At 39.2% G+C, this 20,753-nt stretch overlaps 1 protein-coding gene across 1 annotated transcript in view; it reads right to left on the bottom strand.

Annotated features, from left to right (window-relative positions):
* Window positions 1-9,943, bottom strand: part of LOC111571623 (ras-related protein Rab-26) — a 123,028-nt gene extending 113,085 nt beyond the window's left edge. Inside the window, exons 1-2 of the mRNA XM_023274880.3 lie at window positions 9,457-9,943; window positions 6,588-6,698 (exon numbers count right to left, since the gene is read on the bottom strand). Of these exons, the coding sequence (XP_023130648.1) occupies window positions 6,588-6,698; window positions 9,457-9,633 (288 nt within the window). The 5' untranslated portion in view covers window positions 9,634-9,943. The remainder of the gene's footprint in view (window positions 1-6,587; window positions 6,699-9,456) is intronic.
* Between the last annotated feature and the right edge of the window lie 10,810 nt (window positions 9,944-20,753).

The raw sequence follows: 20,753 nt of genomic DNA, 5'->3' as shown, positions 1-20,753 counted from the left end.
TTAGAGATGCTCTTGTATCCATCACCTGACTTATGCTTTCCAGTCACCTTTTGGCAGAGTGACTTTGAGTGTTATTTTGTCTTCATGGTGTAGTTACATCCAAGAGTACTGATTCACCAATGACTGGACCTTCCAAATTTAGGTGTCTTTATACTACAATCACTTGAGACACGTTCACTGTACTCAGATGATCTCCATTTCACTAATTATATGTCTTCTTGCCCCATTTCAATTTGGAGGTGATGAATATTTATGTAATCACTGATTTTATCAGTTTATATTTTAAATTAGAAGGCATTACTTTGTCAAAATCTGTTTTGACTTTGACACAAAAAATCTTTTTTAGTTGTAAATTCTTGTCACGAAGCCAAAATAAAGTGATCCATGATTCAATATTGAAAAACAATAAAAAGGGAAAACTTCCAAGGGTGATAAATACAAGTAGTACGTACTGTGGTGAACGCAAACCCAGAGCGCATATTGCTTTTTTGTTGCTAAGTAATCCATTTTCTGTTAGTTGTTACTAGAGGAGAGGATAAACACAGTGGAAGTTATTTCTGCTGCTTCTTTTCAGTCCGTCTATCATTTGCTATTAACATCACTTTGAAATCCTTAGCTGTTGGATTTTGTGCCATAAAGCAATACAGCAATTTCCCCTCATATCCAACCCACTACCTTACAAATGAAAACTGACAAGTATTCAGAACAGCTTCTGTATTAAAGCACATCTACTATGTAATGTAAAAATGTACAGTTTATGTCAATTTACACTACTTCTAACACATGCTGACATTTTATTAATGCTAATGTGGCTGAGTTATGATTTCTATACTGAGGCTTTACAAGCAAATTTACAGCAGGAATTTAAAAACAATAAAAACATCAACAAATGATGCATTCAGGGACCAGCTACTTAATATTTTTCTCGGGGAAGACATTACTAAATGTGATTCTGACCAGCTGTTTTCCACATCTGTTCCTGCCATACAGGTGACGCTGCTCTCACACGCTCGTAAATAATCTCGTACGTGAACCACGTCACATGGCAATTAGCTGTGAGAGGGCGGTGAGGGTGGACAACGTTATCCTCCTGTCATGTTCCGGCAGACTGTTGCTCCTTCCAGGCACCACACACTGAAAAACATCTCTGTCTGTGCGAGCTGTGCAGCAGTTTGCTTAATGATTAACCACTCCGGTGCTGTGCAGCATCGTTTCAAGCCAAGTGAAAGGGTGGTGAAAGGGAGAGAGAGAGAGAAAAAAAGCCATGATATGGAAATGAAAGGAAGCACACGTAATTAAATGCGCACATGTAACGGACAGCAAGGAGGAGACACAAGAACAAAACCTGCAATTCTGCCACAGTGGGAACCAAAAACAATCTCATCAAACAGGAGAGTTTGATTTCTGACTCATCATTATAAATAGATAGCTGGAAAAAGCAGGCTGAAGTCAGGTTGTGTCCTCCAAAAACTCCTTTTCCTGTGGGGTGCTAACTCCTATTCCTCATTATCTGGAATGTAAAAGGTCACACTGCTGCACATTCCTGACAGTGCTGAAAAGTGTCCCTTTTTTTTTACGTTCAACGGTGGAATATATCAGCTTTTAACTTACTAGCAGAACATTACAACACTTTTATTTCAGTGTTCCTGTTCTTTTGTGTTCACAGTGCTGCGATTTTTCAAAAAAGAAATGTGTGACGGACACAAAAGCTGCAACACTTACAACTATGAGCCCATATTTACACTTCTCGCCTAAGTGATAATAAGCTTGTTTTGCTGCCGTGCAGATATGATTTTGGGTTTCTGGAACTTTTTTTTTTTAATTACTCTAATCAATGCTTCTCTGTTAGAATAAAGTGTATAAAAACTCAGCAAAGTAACTTAACACTATAAGAAAGAGGAAACTCAACTGTTAATCCATAACTGCACATTTTAATTGAGGTGCATTCCTCAACTAAAAGCATCAAGCAACACATTTGCCATGTCAACTTTGTAACAGACCATCTGAATTATCCATATGAGCAGTTTAACTCTGAAACAAGTTTTCATTTTCAATTAATCACGGGGTGAATGTCGGAGTGATCTCTGCTGCACTGAGTCAGCTGCCAAATATTAATTATATCTCTTCAAATATCACTGCACTCTTTCAAATAAATACATTCAGTGAGCTTTTAGGGATATTTGCCCTCTGATACTCATGAAAGTATGAGAAAAGAGGCACCAGAATTATCCAGGTGTCCTTGTAGATAACAAGCTGTGGGGCTCAGTGGTAATATTTTAACAGAAACTGATAGCATTATCCAAATTGGAGGGGTTAAGTAAAGACAATTTGGTAATGGAAAGAGCATTCATGAACATAAATGAAGAGCCTCTTTCAGTTTATTTTGATTTTGAGCTGAGGTTCAGTGACTTACACTACTGTTCAAAAGTTTGGAGTCACCCAGACAATTTCATGTTTTCCATGAAAACTCACACTTTTATTCATGTGCTAACATAATTGCACAAGTGTTTTCTAATCATCAATTAGCCTTTCAACACCATTAGCTAACACAATGTAGCATTAGAACACAGGAGTGATGGTTGCTGGAAATGTTCCTCTGTACCCCTATGGAGATATTCCACTAAAAATCATTAATTTCATTTCATTCATTTAGAATAGTCATTTACCACATTGACAATGTCTAGACTGTATTCCTGATTAATTTAATGCTATCTTCATTTAAAAAATAAGGACATTTCTAAGTGACCCCAAGCTTTTGAACAGTAGTGTACATAAAGAAAGGCTGAGTGTGGCCAAAATGTAGCCATTTTAATATGTTGTGTGGCAGTCTTCGCCTATTCTCCCGCATTTCCTTTTGAAAGAAACACATAAAAGATTCTTCTATTTAACATGTGCATTGTTTTTCAATTCAAATGTCACATTCTTCAAAAGGCCTTCAAAACATACAAATGATCTTTATCTCTATACCAACACTGTGTGTGTGATTCAATAAGATGACAAAGCAGAAACATTTCAAAAGCCCTTGTAAGAGCGTTTCTTTCCGTCTTTAGCCGAGACAATCAAGCTACTAATAATAACTCAAATCTGTCCCCAAGTGCTCTAGACTTCAGAAACATATATACAAAGCAGGAGACTAAAGAGATGAAGGATTGAGCGAGCACATTGATGAGGAGCAGCAGTTAGTGCGAGTGTATGTGGGTGTGTTTGTGATAGAAGGACAAGTTACCTGGTTGTCACCTTTTTCTAAAAAGTCAGACAACAAGGTTAAAAGGGTTCATGGAACAGTGCTGCATTTAGGTATAAATGGTTATTTTCTTTCTTACCAAGAGAGAAATTTCATATTCTAATGGCAAATATAAAGCTACTGAACGCAGATGTTAGCTTAGCATAAAGACTGTAAACAAGGGCAATGTGTACTTTGAAAAGCACTGTATTTCATGCCTGCACCTGGCAGTGAGCCAGCAAGATAAGAGTTGGTATAATAATATGTTAATTCCACTGCAGGAGGGACCTGGTGTTCTCTGCAATTAGGTGGAAAAAATATGTGCATATATCGGAATCAGCAATCAGTCAAAAATTAGTTGGAAAACATTGGATATCAGCAAAAATCCAATAGAGTGCATCCGTACACATCACTATTCCTTTACAGTTTATTTAAAGGTGGTTGTCATGGGTATGGATGGGATGACGGCCAATGGAAAACACAATCTCAAGAGGGGTTCTTACAAATGTGTGCGTAAGCTCCAATGTGTGTTCACACTTGGCCAATGTGTAAAAGCAGAAAATAATTACCTAAATAGAAAGAGAAACCTGAGCGATCGCAGATATGTAGTGTGAATAGTGAGGCTTTGAAATAACCAATGAACTATTCATCATCATAATCAGCTCACACTGTCGCCTTTCAGTGTGAGGAGACACCGCTCCATGGCAAACAAGTGATAATGAGAGCTGAAACAGACAAAGCACACTGTAGCAATCACCCGCCTTTGCCAGAGAAACAATTAAGTTTTTTGATCAAGAATCTGTAAGTTTTGAATTTGGCTCTGTCTTCCATTTATTTAGGGAAGTGATAATGACCAATTCTCCCTGCTGCACAGACTTTCTTCTATGGATGCAGATAAAAAAGACTTTTATCTATTTTTACTTCTCTTGCTTATATGAGAAGACTGCTCTGTTTGCATCAGTCTGAAACTCTGTTGTTCTACACCAGCGTCCTATTTTGCAGTTTTTGCCGCAGGGAAGCAGCATTTGGTTCAAAGTTGCTTGGTAAACCATGCTGATTTTACTTTCATTTCATCGGCTGATATGTAGCTTAACGGTTTGGCTTCAAAGGTGAGGAATCAGGTAAAACAGTAACCTAAAGACTCAATATGCAGCGTGGTTCTGTTAACTCACCACACAGCATGATTCCAATTCACAAGAGGGCTGTCAGTTAACACACATCCCAAGACATCCTGCTGACCTGAGTGCGTTTTCAGCTCGTGTGTTCGTTCCTACCATTTCCTATAATATAATGGATTTTAACCTCTTTCCGCTGTTGCACTTGTTCATGTGGAAGCCGCTCTGGCTGACAGCATCAGTGAAACAGGCCTCAGAATGGCTCCTGAGGGGGAGCCTTTTCCAAACAGCTGTGTCAGATTCTCCACTTACAGGGATTTGCTGGGGGAGCAACAAGACAGTAAAAAGACTGAAACAGGTCACTGCTTCTAGTCAGCGACACACAAGTGTGGCCAACTCTTTACCGCCCTCATTGGTAATTTCCCTCAAGGCATGATGGGCAGAAACTGAGTTAGCCATTAGGAGTAAAAAAGAAAAAAAAGAAAAGAAAAGATTAATAGATTGATGTATAACCCTGTTTTAAATTACCTTTTTAATGTAGCTTCATTCACATCAAATGTCCTGCTTCCCATCAGGGACATGTGGCTCACAGGCAGAGTTTAAACACCTTCTACCCTCTCATTTACCCCCAGCTTCAACTTTAAAAGCTCTACTGTTACAGCAGCACAACTTTTTAGGGAAGCTACTCAATCTCAGTCAAAGAACAGATCCTTTCAGTCTGTCCCATTTGCTGCTGCTGTCCTTGATAATCAATTCACTGCAGAGTGGAAGTGTTCACACTTTAAGAGGGACTCATTTTACACATGAAGGTCAGTTCATTCCCCATGGAAAGCACCATGATCCTGTGAAATCAGCGATGCTGAATCCTCACAGTGTCCTCTGTGGTGCTGGAAAACTGTTCTAATGATAATATCATGATTTAGACTTCATACAATATTTGACAGAAAGCCTTTTATATAAAGTTATAATATTAAATATTCATATTAAAACAGTTTACATTTACCAGGCATGTTGCATTGTGGGAAATGTAGGATCATGTGGCTTTAATGCTGCCATTCCATCTTGTGTAGGTTCATATTAGATTTCTGCTACACCATTAAAGAAATATTCTCATATTTTTATCTTTCAGTCACTTTAACTGTGGATCATACTGACATGTTGGCTATATTTAGGGATGTCACAATACCAGATGTATCACTGAAAATTCAGTCCTCCATACCAAAGAAAATATATCAATCAAATGAATATATTTCAGCATAAAGTATGATATTTTAAACAAACTGCTGCATGTACAATACGCTAACACACACATGCATAATGTTATACTTTGACCGGTAATGATGGTATTCTACAGCACTCAGGTTCACAGCAGCACCCAGCTTATGTTATATCACTGCACTAGTCTAAACACACTAATGCCAGTCTTTGTGAATGCTCTGTGTGGGGCAATGCTACACCAGACCCAGCTGGTATAGTTCAGAAACACTAAAGGAACATTTCAGGATGTGAAAATCCTAAAAACACATATACACTAATATAGCTGCCGTACTGTTTTCCTAGTATAAAGTGGTACTAGTTCTAAGATCGGTAAGAAACTAATGCGTTTTGTTTTGCACATGCAAAATGTACATATAGCCAACAATTACAAAGCACAGTTCTAATACATCACATGAAAGACGAAAAATATCCCTAGATTTTTGCTGTAATCTGTCCTTAATGATTGTTCTGAGGATTTTGCACATGAATCCTGTGTAATTTCACTCCACAACAGCAGGTGCAATATGAGTTGATAGAAAGATGTTAGTCCAATTCGCCAACCTTAGCTTAGCACCACCCAGGAGAATTGTGATTGGTTTAAAGAAACACAAACAAGCCAGAGGGTTTTTCGTTGTTTGTTTTTTTGCCCCTACATTATGACATCTCTAATTATCTCTGTCCGCTTCTGCTGAAGTAGACTCAGGCTATAGATGGCAGAAAACTGTTAGTAATAAATAATTAAGTCTAAATCTGACCCCTCTCCCAACTACAGTATATTGTAATTGCTTGCATGTACTACTGCTCTGTTGGTGTCATTCTTCTGATAACAGTAAACCTGACTTGCAACTAAGTCATCTGAGTCTCCACTGTGTCCCTCTGTGTCTGCCTCCTCTCTTGATCTCACTGAACTTCCACAATGATAACATCCAAACACTTTAGTTTAATACTGAACTGTGGCACACTTTTGTTAGTACGTATGTATTAGTACTTACCCTGAAGTCGATGCCCACAGTGGAGATGAAGCTTCCAGCTAGAAAGGCTCCATCTTTGAAGCGAACCAGCAGACAGGTCTTTCCCACACCTGAATCCCCCACCAGCATCACCTGAGACAGACAGACAGACAGACAGAGAGAGTGGGAGAAAGTCTATTGGCAGATGGAATTCAAAGCCTTTTGTTAGTCTGAGTGTGTGTGTGTGGGTAGATATTTGAGGTAGGAGAGGGAAAGAGTTCAGGTGAAAACTTATCTGCAAATACACAGGAGTTTAGGCAATGCACTCACATATATACATGCACACACTCAAAACTCATATCTAAAGAGGACACAGCATTTCTGCTCACTCCAGTTAGAAAGAACAAACTGTACAGACCAGTGGACAACCAGAGATTGTTCTTTTTGCTTCAAAGGGCAACACACAACTCTGTACACCTTTGTTTTATTTGACATATTTTTATATGTGTTTTTGTATATGTGTTTAGTTTGATGTACTGTGATTAGAAGCGAGAGACTATTGAACTGCTACAACTGTGTGTATCGTACAAAGTCAAAGTCAGACAGGGACTTTGGGTGGTCTGCCATATGAACAGTTGTTAATGAGGGTGCAAAATTAATACCAGCTGCCACCCACATCATGAGAATTAAAATTTGCATATGCTCAGTGCAGATCATCATTAGTCCCTTTCATCCCCATTTCATTATTTTAATTATGTATGTCCCTTGTCAATGCAGTGCCATTATCACTTAGCTGATAAAAGCTCTTCAAATGTGTTATTCTGATTAAACGACACCCAAAAACCCCAAACACTTTCCATTCAGAACAGAAAATTAGCAAAAAAAAGACTATTTTTAAAAGGGATAAATAAAAATGTTGATATATTTTACTGAAAACTCATACTATGCAAATGTTAATGATTTCAGAAAGGTTAGGATACATTTCAGCCATTTAAGGAATTAAAGGATTACTTTGATTCACTTTGTTTTTCGTAACTGCAGTTTCAAAAGTCTACTAGAGCAGTATGTGCAGCGTCAGTTAAACATTTTGTCAGCTCCACTCCAGCTAAAGAAAAGTCTCCTGCCGTGCTGCTGTTAATTGATCTCATTAATAATACAAACCCCTCCCCATCATCTCCAACGTGTTATTGCACTGGACTACAGCTGTGCTGCACAACACTTAATGTTGGCTTTCTAAACTTTTGCACTTGAATGGAGCCTCACTGGGTAAAATTTCATCTATGTGAGAGGAGTTTGGGAGTTATATGTGATGAAATTGCAACCCCGGGACACAAACACAGCAATCTGAACACAACAGCCCTACTTATGTATTCTGTGACTACACCTCCTTAGAGAAATAATGTTGAAATGAATTTCTGCAACCATCATATTATGGATTTTTTTTCATTTCAGCGATAGTGTAAAAAACAGCTTTCAGGGTCACGTGATACAAGTGTGGAAGCCCATTTTAAAAACAGATGAAAAACTGCCTAACATACATATATAAACCCTTTCACAGCCAGTAGAAAGGATGAGGCACCAACTCGGAATATATAAATACATATGGGTGACAAGTTATGGGAAAAACGGGAACTCTTGACCCCTACAGTGAGAGAAGTCGGTGACTCTGGGGCATGATGCTGCCGTGATTTAGGTTCACTGGTCCCCTTAGAGGGAAGAGTCACTGCAAATCAATGCAAAGTTATTCTGAGCCATCACCTTTATCTTATGAAACATTTCTCTCCTGGTGGAAGCAGTCTCTTTCAGAATGACAAAGTCCCCTTCCATAGGACACAATGAATCATTGAGTGGTTTGACAAAATTTACACAAATCCTATACTGTGGTCCTTTCAGTAACCACATCTAAACCCAGTTGAACACTGTTTGGAGATTTTGGACCTATATTTTCCACCGCCATCATCAAAACACCAGACAAAGGAATATGTTTTTGAAAAATGCTGCTCATCCCCCCAGCAGAGTTCCAGAGACCTGGAGAATAAATGTCAAGGTGATTGGAAGCTGATGTGATGGCACAATGCCACCTAACACCTTAAGAAGACACATTATGTTGGATTTTACTTCAATTTTACTTCTAATGTGCCATGAGGAAATTCTGTTTTGATCAACAAAAGACAAAGATACACAACACCTGCAGACAAATGACATTACTGAGTAAATAATCAAAAGTAATATAGAATTAAAGGTGCAAAATGCAAAAAAATAAAGAGAAACAAATAAATACTTGTACAAACTGAAGCTTCAGTCAGTTTACGGTTTCATCTTACTACACATTCTCAATAATCTCTGCTTCTTTTAGACAGCACAAAGTGACTGATTTAGACTGCTGAGCACTGTGTGATCTACCTGATGTGACAGCTCACACTCAGAACGCAGAATAAGAGATGGATCAAAGGTGAATATGAAACACTGTCAAATCTGGCTTTAAAAAACTAAAACTGTCATGCGCCCGAAGAAAATTCTGAGACGTGTCATATGTATTTTAGGAAGCAAAAATTGGAAATAGGTCAAAAATTTTCAACTGGTTTCCATGTGGTGCCATAACACATCTACCTGAAAACACTCTGTAAGAAAGTTCGAATTATCAAAAAGAACCACACATTTCTTCAAGTCCAGTGAAAAATCCTCATGATTCAATTGCTTTCTACAATTCAGCTCTGCACACATGGACTCTGATGCTTAGAAAATCTTACACCTCCACTGCACAGTTATACTTCAAAGAAAGAAGATGTGATCACCACTATACTTCTTAAAGTTTTTTTAATTGACTGCTGCACATCTTGCACCTCCTTCTCTCACTGGCGTGTTTATTTGGATACAAGTCAGTGCAGGAGTAGCGACAGGCTGAGCTCACCTTAAAGGCGATGTCATAGAACTCTCCGCTGTTGCTGATGGACGGTCTGCTGGGGTAAACCAGCCCGGAGGACGGAGCAGCAGCCGCGGCCAGACCCTTCCCCGTCCTCCCGCTGCTCGGAGACGCCTTGGGGCTCTTAGAGCTCCCTTTGCTCTTCACTGCCTTCTTCCTGGACATGGCTCTAATCACCTGTTCAGCTTCGAGCAACTAACACCGGAGGAGAGCGTGAAACAAACGAGCTGGGTTTGCCTTCAGTGTCCAAACACTTTTTCCTTGTGATCGAGGCGCGTCGAGGAGAGAAGTTCACCTGTGCGTCAAAATCATGACTGTGCGTAACGCGTAATTTGGCGAAGGCTCGGCGGACGGAAAGTGGCTGTGATGAGAAGCAGCTGTTGTCCCGGTAATGCAGCTGGATGAGTGTAAAGCTGAGGTCTGTTCTCAGGGTAAACAGCACTCTCTCCCCGCCTCTCTCTCTCTCCGGCGGTGCGATGTTGGAGCGGATGAAGGCAGCGCGTTACGGTGCGTTTTAAAGGGAAAATCCACCATAACACCAATATATCACAGTACACTTTAAATCATCTCGGACAGATGCAGGCTCCCTAAACTGGAGATTAGAAATGTGCAAACACTGCAGTTGACACAAAACGCTGCTGCAAGGCTTTTAACAGAGAATCACATTATACAATAAGATTTATAGCTGATATTAAGGTTTAATTACCTTGTTTTTAAGGCGTGAATGATCTATATCCTGCAAATACAGTGGCTGTAAAAATAATTCACCTTTTTGGAAGTTTTTATTCTTTTATTGCGGGTGTCTGACAAGAATTTATGAAAAAAGTCTCTTTTATGTCAAAGTAAAGGCGGATTTCTACAAGGTAATGTCAATTAAGTAAGAATAGAAAATGCTAGTATAAATGATGGCATACATATTCACCCCCTATAAAATGTAAATGGTCTACACTTATATGACTGCTCAAAAGACAATTTCATGTGTTCCATGAAAACTCACACTTTTGTTCATGTGCTAAAAGAATTGCACAAAGGTTTTCTAATCATCAATTTGCCTTTCTACACAATTAGCTAACACAATGCAGCATTAGACCACAGGAGTGATGGTTGCTGGAAATGGACCTCTGTACTACTATATAGATATTCCATTACAAATCAGCTGTTTGCAGCTAGAATAGTCATTTACCACATTATCAATGTCTAGACTGTATTTCTGATTAATTTAATGTTATCTTCATTTAAAAAACTGCTTTTCTTTCAAAAATAAAGACATTTCTAAGTGACCCCAAACATTTGAACGGTAGTGTATATAGCGCCATTCTACCTTTGTGGTAATCAAAGCGCTTTACAGTGGTTCTCATTCACACATTTGCATATACATTGACACACAACTGGTGACAGAGCTTCCATGCAGCGTGCCTGCCTGCCATCAGGAGCAGCTTAGGGTTTGGTGTTTTGCCCGAGACATCAACCTTGCGGTCAGTGGACAATCCGCTCTTCCACCTGAGCCACAGCCGCCCAAAATATCTCACCTAAGGGTCAGCCATGGCTCAGGTGGTAGAGCAGGTTGTGTCAAGGTGTCCTCGGGCAAGATGCTGAACTCCAAGTTGCTCCCCAGGTAGAGCTTTGCCAACATTGGTGTGTGAGTGGGTGAATGAGAAACACTGTAAAAGGCATTGTAGGACTGCCAGTCACACATAGGCTACGGTGCATGACACAGCCCTGAGCCGACGGAGCAGCCTGCCTTTTCCCCTTCCGTGGACCTTCCCTCCCGGGCTGTTTTTGTTTGTATTTTTGTAAATAAAACCCTGTACGATCCAGTCTGTCTGCCGTGTGCTCTGTGGCGCTCTCACTTTGGGTTCAAACCCCCCTCGCACCGTGACATATTGAAACGCATAAGTCAGGGGATGGATACGAGAAAATTCCAATTCACTGTAACCCCTGGAGTACAGTCATCAGCATGAAGACATAGAAGTGATATTGCACATGTGAAGCATGGTGGTGGCAGCATCATGATGTGGTGACTCTTCTCAGCAGCAGATACTGGAGCGCATGTAAGGGTAGAAGGTAAACCGAATGCAGCTCAGTGCGAAACAGTGATCTAAGACATATGGCCAAAGCTACACAGAAATAACATAAGGACAACAAGGTGAACGTTCTGAAGTGGCCGAGTCAGACCTCCGTAGAACTGAGAATTTGTGGCTGGACTGTACCATCCCTGTTCAACCTGACAATTTTATAAAAAATAATGGGGTAAAAGGCTGAGACCTATCCACACAGGCTCAGTCCTCTAATTGTAGCCAGTAATAGCCTATATGTACTAAATTCTGACTTGAAGGGGGTAAATACTTATGCAATAATTGTTTGGCTTATTTTTATTTTTTTTTTTTTAGAGAATTAACACTTTAAAATAAAAATAAAAAATCTACAATTACGAATTCTTGTCTAAAGAGCCCAACTTAATTGGCCATGATTTAATGCTTTAAAAAAAAACAATAAAAAGAGAAAACCTCTAAAGAAGGTGAATACTTTTAATAGGCATTGTATATGTGGTCTGCTGGCCCCCTATGAGTCTGATCATTGTTTAAGATCCACTGATGGGAATCTTACAAATGGTTCCTAATTCTCCTCCTGTAACCAGATGTGGCAGGGCCTTTATTATCTGGGCCCCTCAGCTGTGTGTAAAAGTCAGTATCACCTTTTAAATGTCTGTAAGTTCTACTTCTTCATTTTAATGAATGTTTTAACTGTAAAGAATGTTGTAACAATTTTTAGAAGATGCTGTATAAATCGAGTTATTATTATTATTGTTGTTGTTATTGTTATTAACATTATCAGGCATATGGGTTCTGTGAAATGTCTTGAGACAATCTGACCTGGAATTGGCGCTAAATAAATAAAAATGAATTGAATTATTGGAGCATTCCTCAAATTGAGTTAAATTGGTGGTAACTGTAGTGACAAGCTCTGGTCTTTTATATAGTCTCAGGCCTCAGATCTATTCGAATGCAAGGCTCAGAGATAGGAATCAATATAACATCACTATATCAGCCCAGAGACAAGCTTTGTAGGCCCTAAACCTTCATCTATAGAGCAGCTCAGGATGGATCTGGACAATTCTTGGCTGCCCTTTGTTGCTTTGTTGTTCATTTAAAGGAAAGACTGAGTCCAGTTTGTGGGTCTATTGTAAAACCAGAGCTGCATAGTGCAGCAGAGAGGAGATTTAAATTCTCTTTTGAGGTGTATTTTTCTTCTAAAAGTGCAGCTTGGTATTGGCACTGATTCAGGCTTTGGATCCGTGTGACAGCTTGTAATAAGAAGCTTCACTTTTCTCCACAGAGTCTTTCAGATTCAAGGCTGTATCACTCTAGTGTCCAATACTATTCAGATAGCTCAGTGCACAAGTCCAGCAGACGTTCAGCAGGCATGATGTGAAATGTTAGACTTCAGGTTGCCTGTATATGAGCGTGTGCTCTCACGATGTTGCCAGCAGGTGCATGTTTTCCATAAAGCATTGGTTATGCTAAACCTTTATGGCTAAAGGTAATGTAACTGGTGAAAGAGTCACCAGTTGTCTGTGTTGGCTTGTGCTAAATTAAATTGCAGGCTCCCAATGGCATCAAAATTAAAATTGTAAATTTAAGCATTGCTGAAGTTTTGACAACAGTGCAGAGCCTGGGAGGGGGAAAAGTGACGCATAAGGTACAAACCACCACAATAGCCTGAAACACATGTCGAACAAACAACAATGCACCAATACAGATAGCCAGACAAACCTTCTAGCAGCCCTCGGGCAGAGATTTGTTATTGGGCCACTGCTTACCTCCAGAGTACATGTTAGTATAATTATTTTCCTGAACCCAGAGAGCTCTTGAGTAGAAATGATTAATAAGACAAGTGATGACAAATTGACTGGAAACAACTGTTAACTAACAAGTTTGCTGTGTTTAAAAGTTGTTAGAGCAGCAGCCTCATAGGCTTTGAAGACTGGTTTTATACTTTCCGTTTCCATGAGTATGTTACCGTCAGAATGACGTAAATTCATCATCTAACCAGGTCTGCATTTGTTGGTGTCAGCAGATCAAGCATGAATGCATGAGAGTCTACAGATGTCCAGCCCAAACTTTGTGTCCACACAAATAGTCCACATGGCCACTGTGCTTCAAGGGTAGTGCAAATGCGTGCTAGTTGTGTATATGTACTGAATACATAGATGCCGATCTACTGCATATGTATGAGAACACATCCTTCAAGCAGACTAGAAAGTAGTATGGAGTATAATCAAAACTGGCCTCAGAGGACCTGCATATTAATTCATCTCCACGTTAGCATGTTTATAGCAGAGACAGAAGAAATGAAATAATTGAATTTTGGCCATCTGTGTATGTGCCAACTCAGTAATGTATTCCGACACCAATGTTCTGGCCTATAAAATGTACACATTTATGTCATCTGACAAGGTTAGTTCAAACTAAGCATTCTGTGTTCACCTACAGGCAGAATGTCTATGACAGTCATGAGTTCTTGAAAAAGTAGGCCCCTCCACTTCCAAATTCCCCACTGGTAATTCATATTAGATTGACTGATTTGACTGTATTTACTGACACTGAACCCTTTCCGTTATTACTATATGTGTGTCTGTGCTCTCAGGGACAGCACTATAACTACCAGGTTACATGAATATAGGCCACCACATGACTCAGTCCTTTATACTCAGTGGCGCTCTATAGCTTTTAGCAAGAAGTCATTTTCCTATGTTTAACTGTGACGATATACTCCATAAAGCATTTTACGTAACCGTGAACAAAGGAGGTTCTGTCCCCTGCACTGGTGACTCATATGCTGGGATGTACACTATTTGCGCTATTAACGGTGGCTTCTTTGAGAGAAGCTTTGCTGAGCATCTTGTTAAACAAAAAACCTTCATAGATAACAGCTGCCCAGTACAACCAAAAGGCACTAGACGGCTCTACTTTAAATAATCCTACTATTGATGCATCCATGATGTGATTCATTCACTTCTTGTAGACAGATTTTCCCAGCAGGGAGTCGAACCTACAACCCACATTCCTTTTGGCCGTACGCAGTCTTTGAGCATCGCTGCCGCCTCCACTTTAATATTATATCAGAGGACAACTGGGAAAATGCCAAACTGGAGCTGTGGGTATGTATCAGACACACGTCCCTGCTGTGTGTTGCACAATCAGAGCGCAGAATGGACGGCCATGTGATCCGGCGTGCAATCTGTAAGTTAACCATCAAAGTCACATAAAACTGCAAGAAAGGCTGAGAAAGTGATTCTGTGGGGAAATTTATTTGCGTCCCAGAGGCGGGGGACCCAACAGCCAGGATGCAGATGCATTTGATAAGGAGGCTATTAAAAATACACATGCTGTGCGAGTGGTGCACTGTCAAAACCAATGAGCTACAAACTGCAAAGGAGGACCACATATCTAGTGCTGATGTTATAATTGAGTTCCAATCTACAGCCGCACTGATTGAAGAAGGTGCTGAGCAGCTTATTTATCTTCTGTATATAGATTGTTGCTTCATATCATGCCCAGTCAGGGGCAAAATTGGGATTGTTAAGGTAGGAACATGTGTAGTTTCAGAGTTGCCATGAGTGTGCAGAAGCAAAAACAACAGTCTAAACATTTCTACATACAGAAGTTTACATTTGAATTAAAAACTATAGATGTTAGTAGATGTTAGATAGTTGGCCTATGACTTATAGACTGCATAGAAACTATAAAGATGTATGCTGATAACGCTCTGCTCTCATTGTAGCAGTGTGCCAAACAATCAGCTGATAAATGCAATCGATCATCTGCAATCACTGGAAAGATTCCTGTCCAACTTGATCCAAACTTGCTCTGTTTTAACGAGATCAAAGCAGCTGCTGTTTATGGAGGCATAGTTGCTCTCCAGTGACTGCATGGCCTCAGAGCATGATGGGAAACACCTTGCTCCTGCCTGATGTAATAGCCGATTGGTTTAGATGTCGGCTCAACAATATCATATTAGATAGAAACTTTTCATTCTTTGATTTGGAGGGATTTAAATTTTATTGATGTCATTCTTAAGGTTTATTCTGTTGACAGAATACATGTTAAGAGGTTGATGGGGATGTTTATCAGTCAGAGAGGTTGAATACACTCCTATTATTCGAGCTGCTCGCTCTACTAGATCACAGTGGCACTTTAGCAAGTTATTAAGCATGTCACACTCTTTTGATATGTAGCACAAGAGACACAGAAGAAACTGGGCATTAATGTATGTAGTTAAGATGCATTGCACATTCCGAAAAAGTACAGCATGAGTCAGGCAGCTGTTTGAAAAATATCTCCAATAGACAAGCGGAATCTAGAGACAAAAAATAATGAATTAAATTCACAGACACTTAGAAGATTTAGCCACATTATGAACACTTTTGGTGTCATTAGCAGATTGATGATTGTACTGTGTAAAGGCACTGGCCTGATTTAATTTTTGAAGTATTAACAGCGTTGATATTTAAAGAGATTAAAAAGTAATGATGTAAAAATTTTGGAAACCATGAAATGAGATCACCCTCACAAAACTTGTGGCAAACCTGCTCATGCGTGGGTTTTCTCAGGGTACTCCCTATGGTCCCCCATATGTGGTCAAAAATACTCTGAGCCACTGGGCCTGGACAAGAGGACCTCTTAGGGTGTCCTATGGGGTCTAGCAACAGGACATTGGCAGTGGATCCTTCTGTCACTCAGGGTTTTGGAGTGGGACCTCTGTGAATAAAACTTGTTCCACTGCATCCTGTTGATGCTTGATCAGAATGGGGTCTTGGAAGTTTGGAGGTCATGTGAACATCTTGGGTAATTGTCATGTTCCTCAAGATGTTCCTGATTATTTGATGTTTTTTGCTATGTGGTGGGATGCATTTTCCTGCAGTGGTAGGCCAGTGACATTTAGGATTGTCATTTGCATGAGGGAGTGTGCTTGTCCTGGGACAATGTTTATGTGGGTGTCTTAGTCTCATCAACATGGAGGCCAAAATCCAAGGTTTTCCAGCAGAACACTTCAATGTCAATGTTATTCATTTCACCTGTCAGTGGTCATAATTTTGTGGCCGATTGGTGTAGCTTCAAGGTCTGAAGCTGCCTTAAACCTGCATTCCTTCTAACAGCCAGTAGGGGGTGATTCCCCAGGTCAGATTGTATACAAGTCTATGAGAAAATGACTCGACTTCTCATTTGATTTATTACCTCAGTAGACATTTTCCAAATGAGTTTGTGGTCTCAAACACTAGTTCTAAGTTTCCTTCAATACAGCATGCCATTTATTTTGTACATAATGGCTCTATTTAGAGAAAAATAGACATTAAATCAGGGTATATTTGAGGAGAGTGCTCTGTTGCAATTGATGGGTCACTACTGCATTGAATTGTGTGGTGTCCTTGGGTTCTCAATAAGATCCACCCATTGTTCACTATGTTTGATTTGAAAAAAAAAAAAAAAAGCAAGACAGCATTGGCTAAATTCCAAACTCAAGGCCTCATATGGCATTCTACAAACCAGTGGGTGACATCACACTCACTACCTCCATCTATCTTTTTCATAACTCCTTTTTTAATTGACAGGGCTCCACAGACTAACAGTAGTCAAAGTGAACGCTCACTCTCCAGAGAATTTATTCACTATATTGTGCCTCCATCATAATGCTGGGGTGACAGAGTATTTATCTAAGAGGCAAGTAAGGTGGAAATAACTTTGTCAGCCACAGAGTGACTGCTCATTCTTCAAAAAACAGAACCATTGTGTCACATAAACAGAAACAAATCACTATTTGCACTTGGTTCCTGTTTTTATATTATCAGTTCAGACAGATGGTTTGTAGTGCTTCACATGGTTGGACCTGGAACTGAGGCAAACAGTGATGAATTTGCTGAATGTCTTTCCAACTACTCTCTCGACTAGATCACAGTGGCACATGGGCAGGTTAATAAATGTGTCGCGCTCGCTTTGTTTGATACGTGGCACAAGAGACACAGAAGAAATTGGACAAGAATGTTCATAGTTGAGATGCATTGCGCATCCCGAATAGGTACAGTATGAGTCAGGCAGCTCTTTCAAAAAATATCTCCAACGGATGAGCAGAATCCACGGACATAGAATGTTCAATTAAACTCACAGACACTCAACAGTCAGAGAAAATTGTGACAAACTATGAACACTATTGCTGTCATTAGCAGATTGATGATTGCACTGTCCAACAAAAGGTATAGCAACAATGATCAGTCCTTGCTACTGTGCTGCTGTATTTTCTAACCACAATAGGAGGGGAAAAGACAAATGATGTCATTGGCTCTGAACAGTGTTGTAAAGCTTACACACTTCAATGTAGGTTGGTCCTCTTGGAGGAAAGTGTTGTTGAAGTGGTGAATCGAGGAGAAGAAACCACAGAGCACCACAGGCATCAGTTACCTGGAGAACAGCACCATCCGATGGCTTCTTTATGTTAATGTAACGCCTTCAAAACAACCACAAAAATTTGAGTTTTTGCATTACATAAGAAGTCAACAAAAGACATTTTTGCGCATTTTCAATTCACAAAGAAAATTATATTCTTCGAGTTTGAGTTCTGTTTCATCTCATGTTTGGCTGCTGTTGTTCTTTCACAGATCATATTCATGCTACAATGCAGTATTACATATTTTCTTTTACCATCTTTTTTGCCAGCTGTTGGTTCAAGACAAACTTGTGATTTCATGCACGATTCCCCCTGTAAAACAACATTTGGATGATAAATGTGTCTTTGAAATTCATCTAAGTAGACTATAATCACATTTATTGAAGACTTGTCAGTGTAAATTATTGTTTTGCTGAGAAAATCCCTGAGCGCCACCATTTCAGTGACAATAAAAGATATGAAAATTTGGTTGTAAACAATAATTCATTTAGAAAATAACACATTGAGGCCAATGTTTTCAATAATTTGTGGTTTCATATGAATAACAAAATGTAATGAAATAAACAATGTTTTAAATAGGCATTAAAATGAGCTGAAATATGAAAATACATTTTACAGGCAGCTGTAAGAAAACGTGACTAGAATATAAAAGTTGAAATCAAACGTTATTAGATGCCTAAACAGAGGTGGGACTGATACAGAGAAAGCAAAGAATTCTCTGCTTGCGTATCACTCAAAGATTATGTATTTTCTTCCTTACGAAATAATGTATCTGACATTAGCATACATACTTTTATGCAAGAATAGAAATAAAATACAGTCCAACGGGGATTTGTATTCATTTAGCGAGCCACTAATTTAGCCTAAATGGCTATGAAAACGGCTCTGAAAAACCCTACATCCTTTGGAGTTAAAAACACGAGCTTGTTCCATCTCTCTCACACCAGTGTAACTGTTGAAATGAAATGAAACAGAAACATATACTAAGAAATTAAATATTTGTGAAAGAGTTCCCCCTCTTTATCCAGTCATCCTTCAGCCATCTTATCTTTTAGCTCGCCTCCTCTTCTTCTTGGCCACTTTCTCCAATAGGTAATTCAAGGAACCGTTTCCACTACTTAATTAAACATATGGTTTCAAGATTAAAAAGAACAACTAAAAAAATCCAATTTACTGAACTCGTTAAGATACAAACATTATTTTTAATTGGTTATGTTGATACCACAATGTTGGGAATTGCAGCAACCTCACGTTGTGTGTAAATTAAACCCACATTTCTGCATTAGGCGATTTAAAACTAAATTGAAGTTAAGGTAACTTAATGAAATTGGTTTGAACTCTTATCTTAACATGTCTGGGCAATTTTAGAAAGTTAAGACTGGTAATTAAAAACACAACTTATTGTAGAGGAAACACTAGTTCCCCTAACTTATCATTTCTTGGTTAAACATACACTACCATTCAAAAGTTTGGGGTCACTTAGGAATGTCCTTACTTCTATGAATATCTCCATAGGGGTACAGAGGAACATTTCCAGCAACCATCACTCCTGTGTTCTAATGCTACATTGTATTAGCTAATGGTGTTGAAAGGCTGATTGATGATTAAAAAACCCTTGTGCAGTTATGTTTGCACATGAATAAAAGTGTGAGTTTTTATGGAAAACATGAAACTATCTGGGTGACCCTGAACTTTTGAACGGTAATTTAAGAAGAAGCTGTTTCTAACTCAAAAATATTGATGCAAACATTTTTTTTTTTAAGAGTGTAGCTTGCTTCCCTCTCAATCTTTTCCTCTTGCTCATGCTGTTTTCTCCCCCTCCTGCGGAGGGGATGAACACTTGAGTTGTGTGACGTCCAATAATCAGAACAAGATCATGCTGAGAAAGCTAGAGAGAGTGAGCTGCCCTGTCAGAAAACCAAAGAACACAGTGATATTTGTAGTGTTTCAGCCCTTAAACACCCGGTGAACCAACAGAGACAATAACTTACCTCAAGCTGAAGTTGGGGATAAACCTAAGGGTCCTGATTATAGACAGAGACAGGCATTTAATTGTTTTAAATACAATTTGATATGATCAGAATTTACTGTAAAAGCTCCTTTTGGACAAAAGATGAAGAAAAAAAAGGAGGGAGACAGCATATCATGGAGGTTCATATGTGTCTGTGCCCACACTAAACTAACAGTGGAATCAAGCACCACAACCCAAGAGCCCATAAAATCGTAAGATCACTTTCTCACAACATTAGGCCACACTGAATATCCCTAAAATGTTATTCCAGAACAATAATAATAATGGCGACACACATTTGCCTCATACATAAAATTCAGTGTTTCATTTTAGCTCCATGGTCTCGTCACCATCAGTCTACTTTGGTTCATTTCCTTTTACTAACTGTTTCATGGTTTAGGTTGTGGGTTTCATATGACGTGAAAGTTCCCAAATTTCAAATAAACTGTGTCAGTGAGGAGAAACATTCTGTGTAGGACTGTGTAGGTTGTTGTTTTTTTTCTGTCTTTACATGAATCCAGGACCTAAAAAGAAAAAGAACTCTCACTGAAGTTACAAGATAGAAAAACTCAGACAGTGTTGACAGCTTAATACGCTAAGGCTAAGATTGTTCTAAACTGCAGCTTAGTTGGTTGGATGCTGAGTGACATCAACAGCTCCCTAAATGTTCAGCCTTTCTAGAGTATTCTGTCAGAACAGACGTACATTTTGAGCAGTGTCAGGGGAAACCCATTACAAAGTAAGACATTGTTATAATGACGTTACATTTTCCTGTAGCACATCACTGTCACTAAATTTAACAATCACATTACAATAACTTCAGTTACAGCTT

The sequence above is a fragment of the Amphiprion ocellaris genome, chromosome 18 (genome assembly GCF_022539595.1).
Source record: "Amphiprion ocellaris isolate individual 3 ecotype Okinawa chromosome 18, ASM2253959v1, whole genome shotgun sequence".
NCBI classification, from domain to species: Eukaryota; Metazoa; Chordata; class Actinopteri; family Pomacentridae; genus Amphiprion; species Amphiprion ocellaris.
This window is presented reverse-complemented; position numbering and strand designations above follow the sequence as displayed.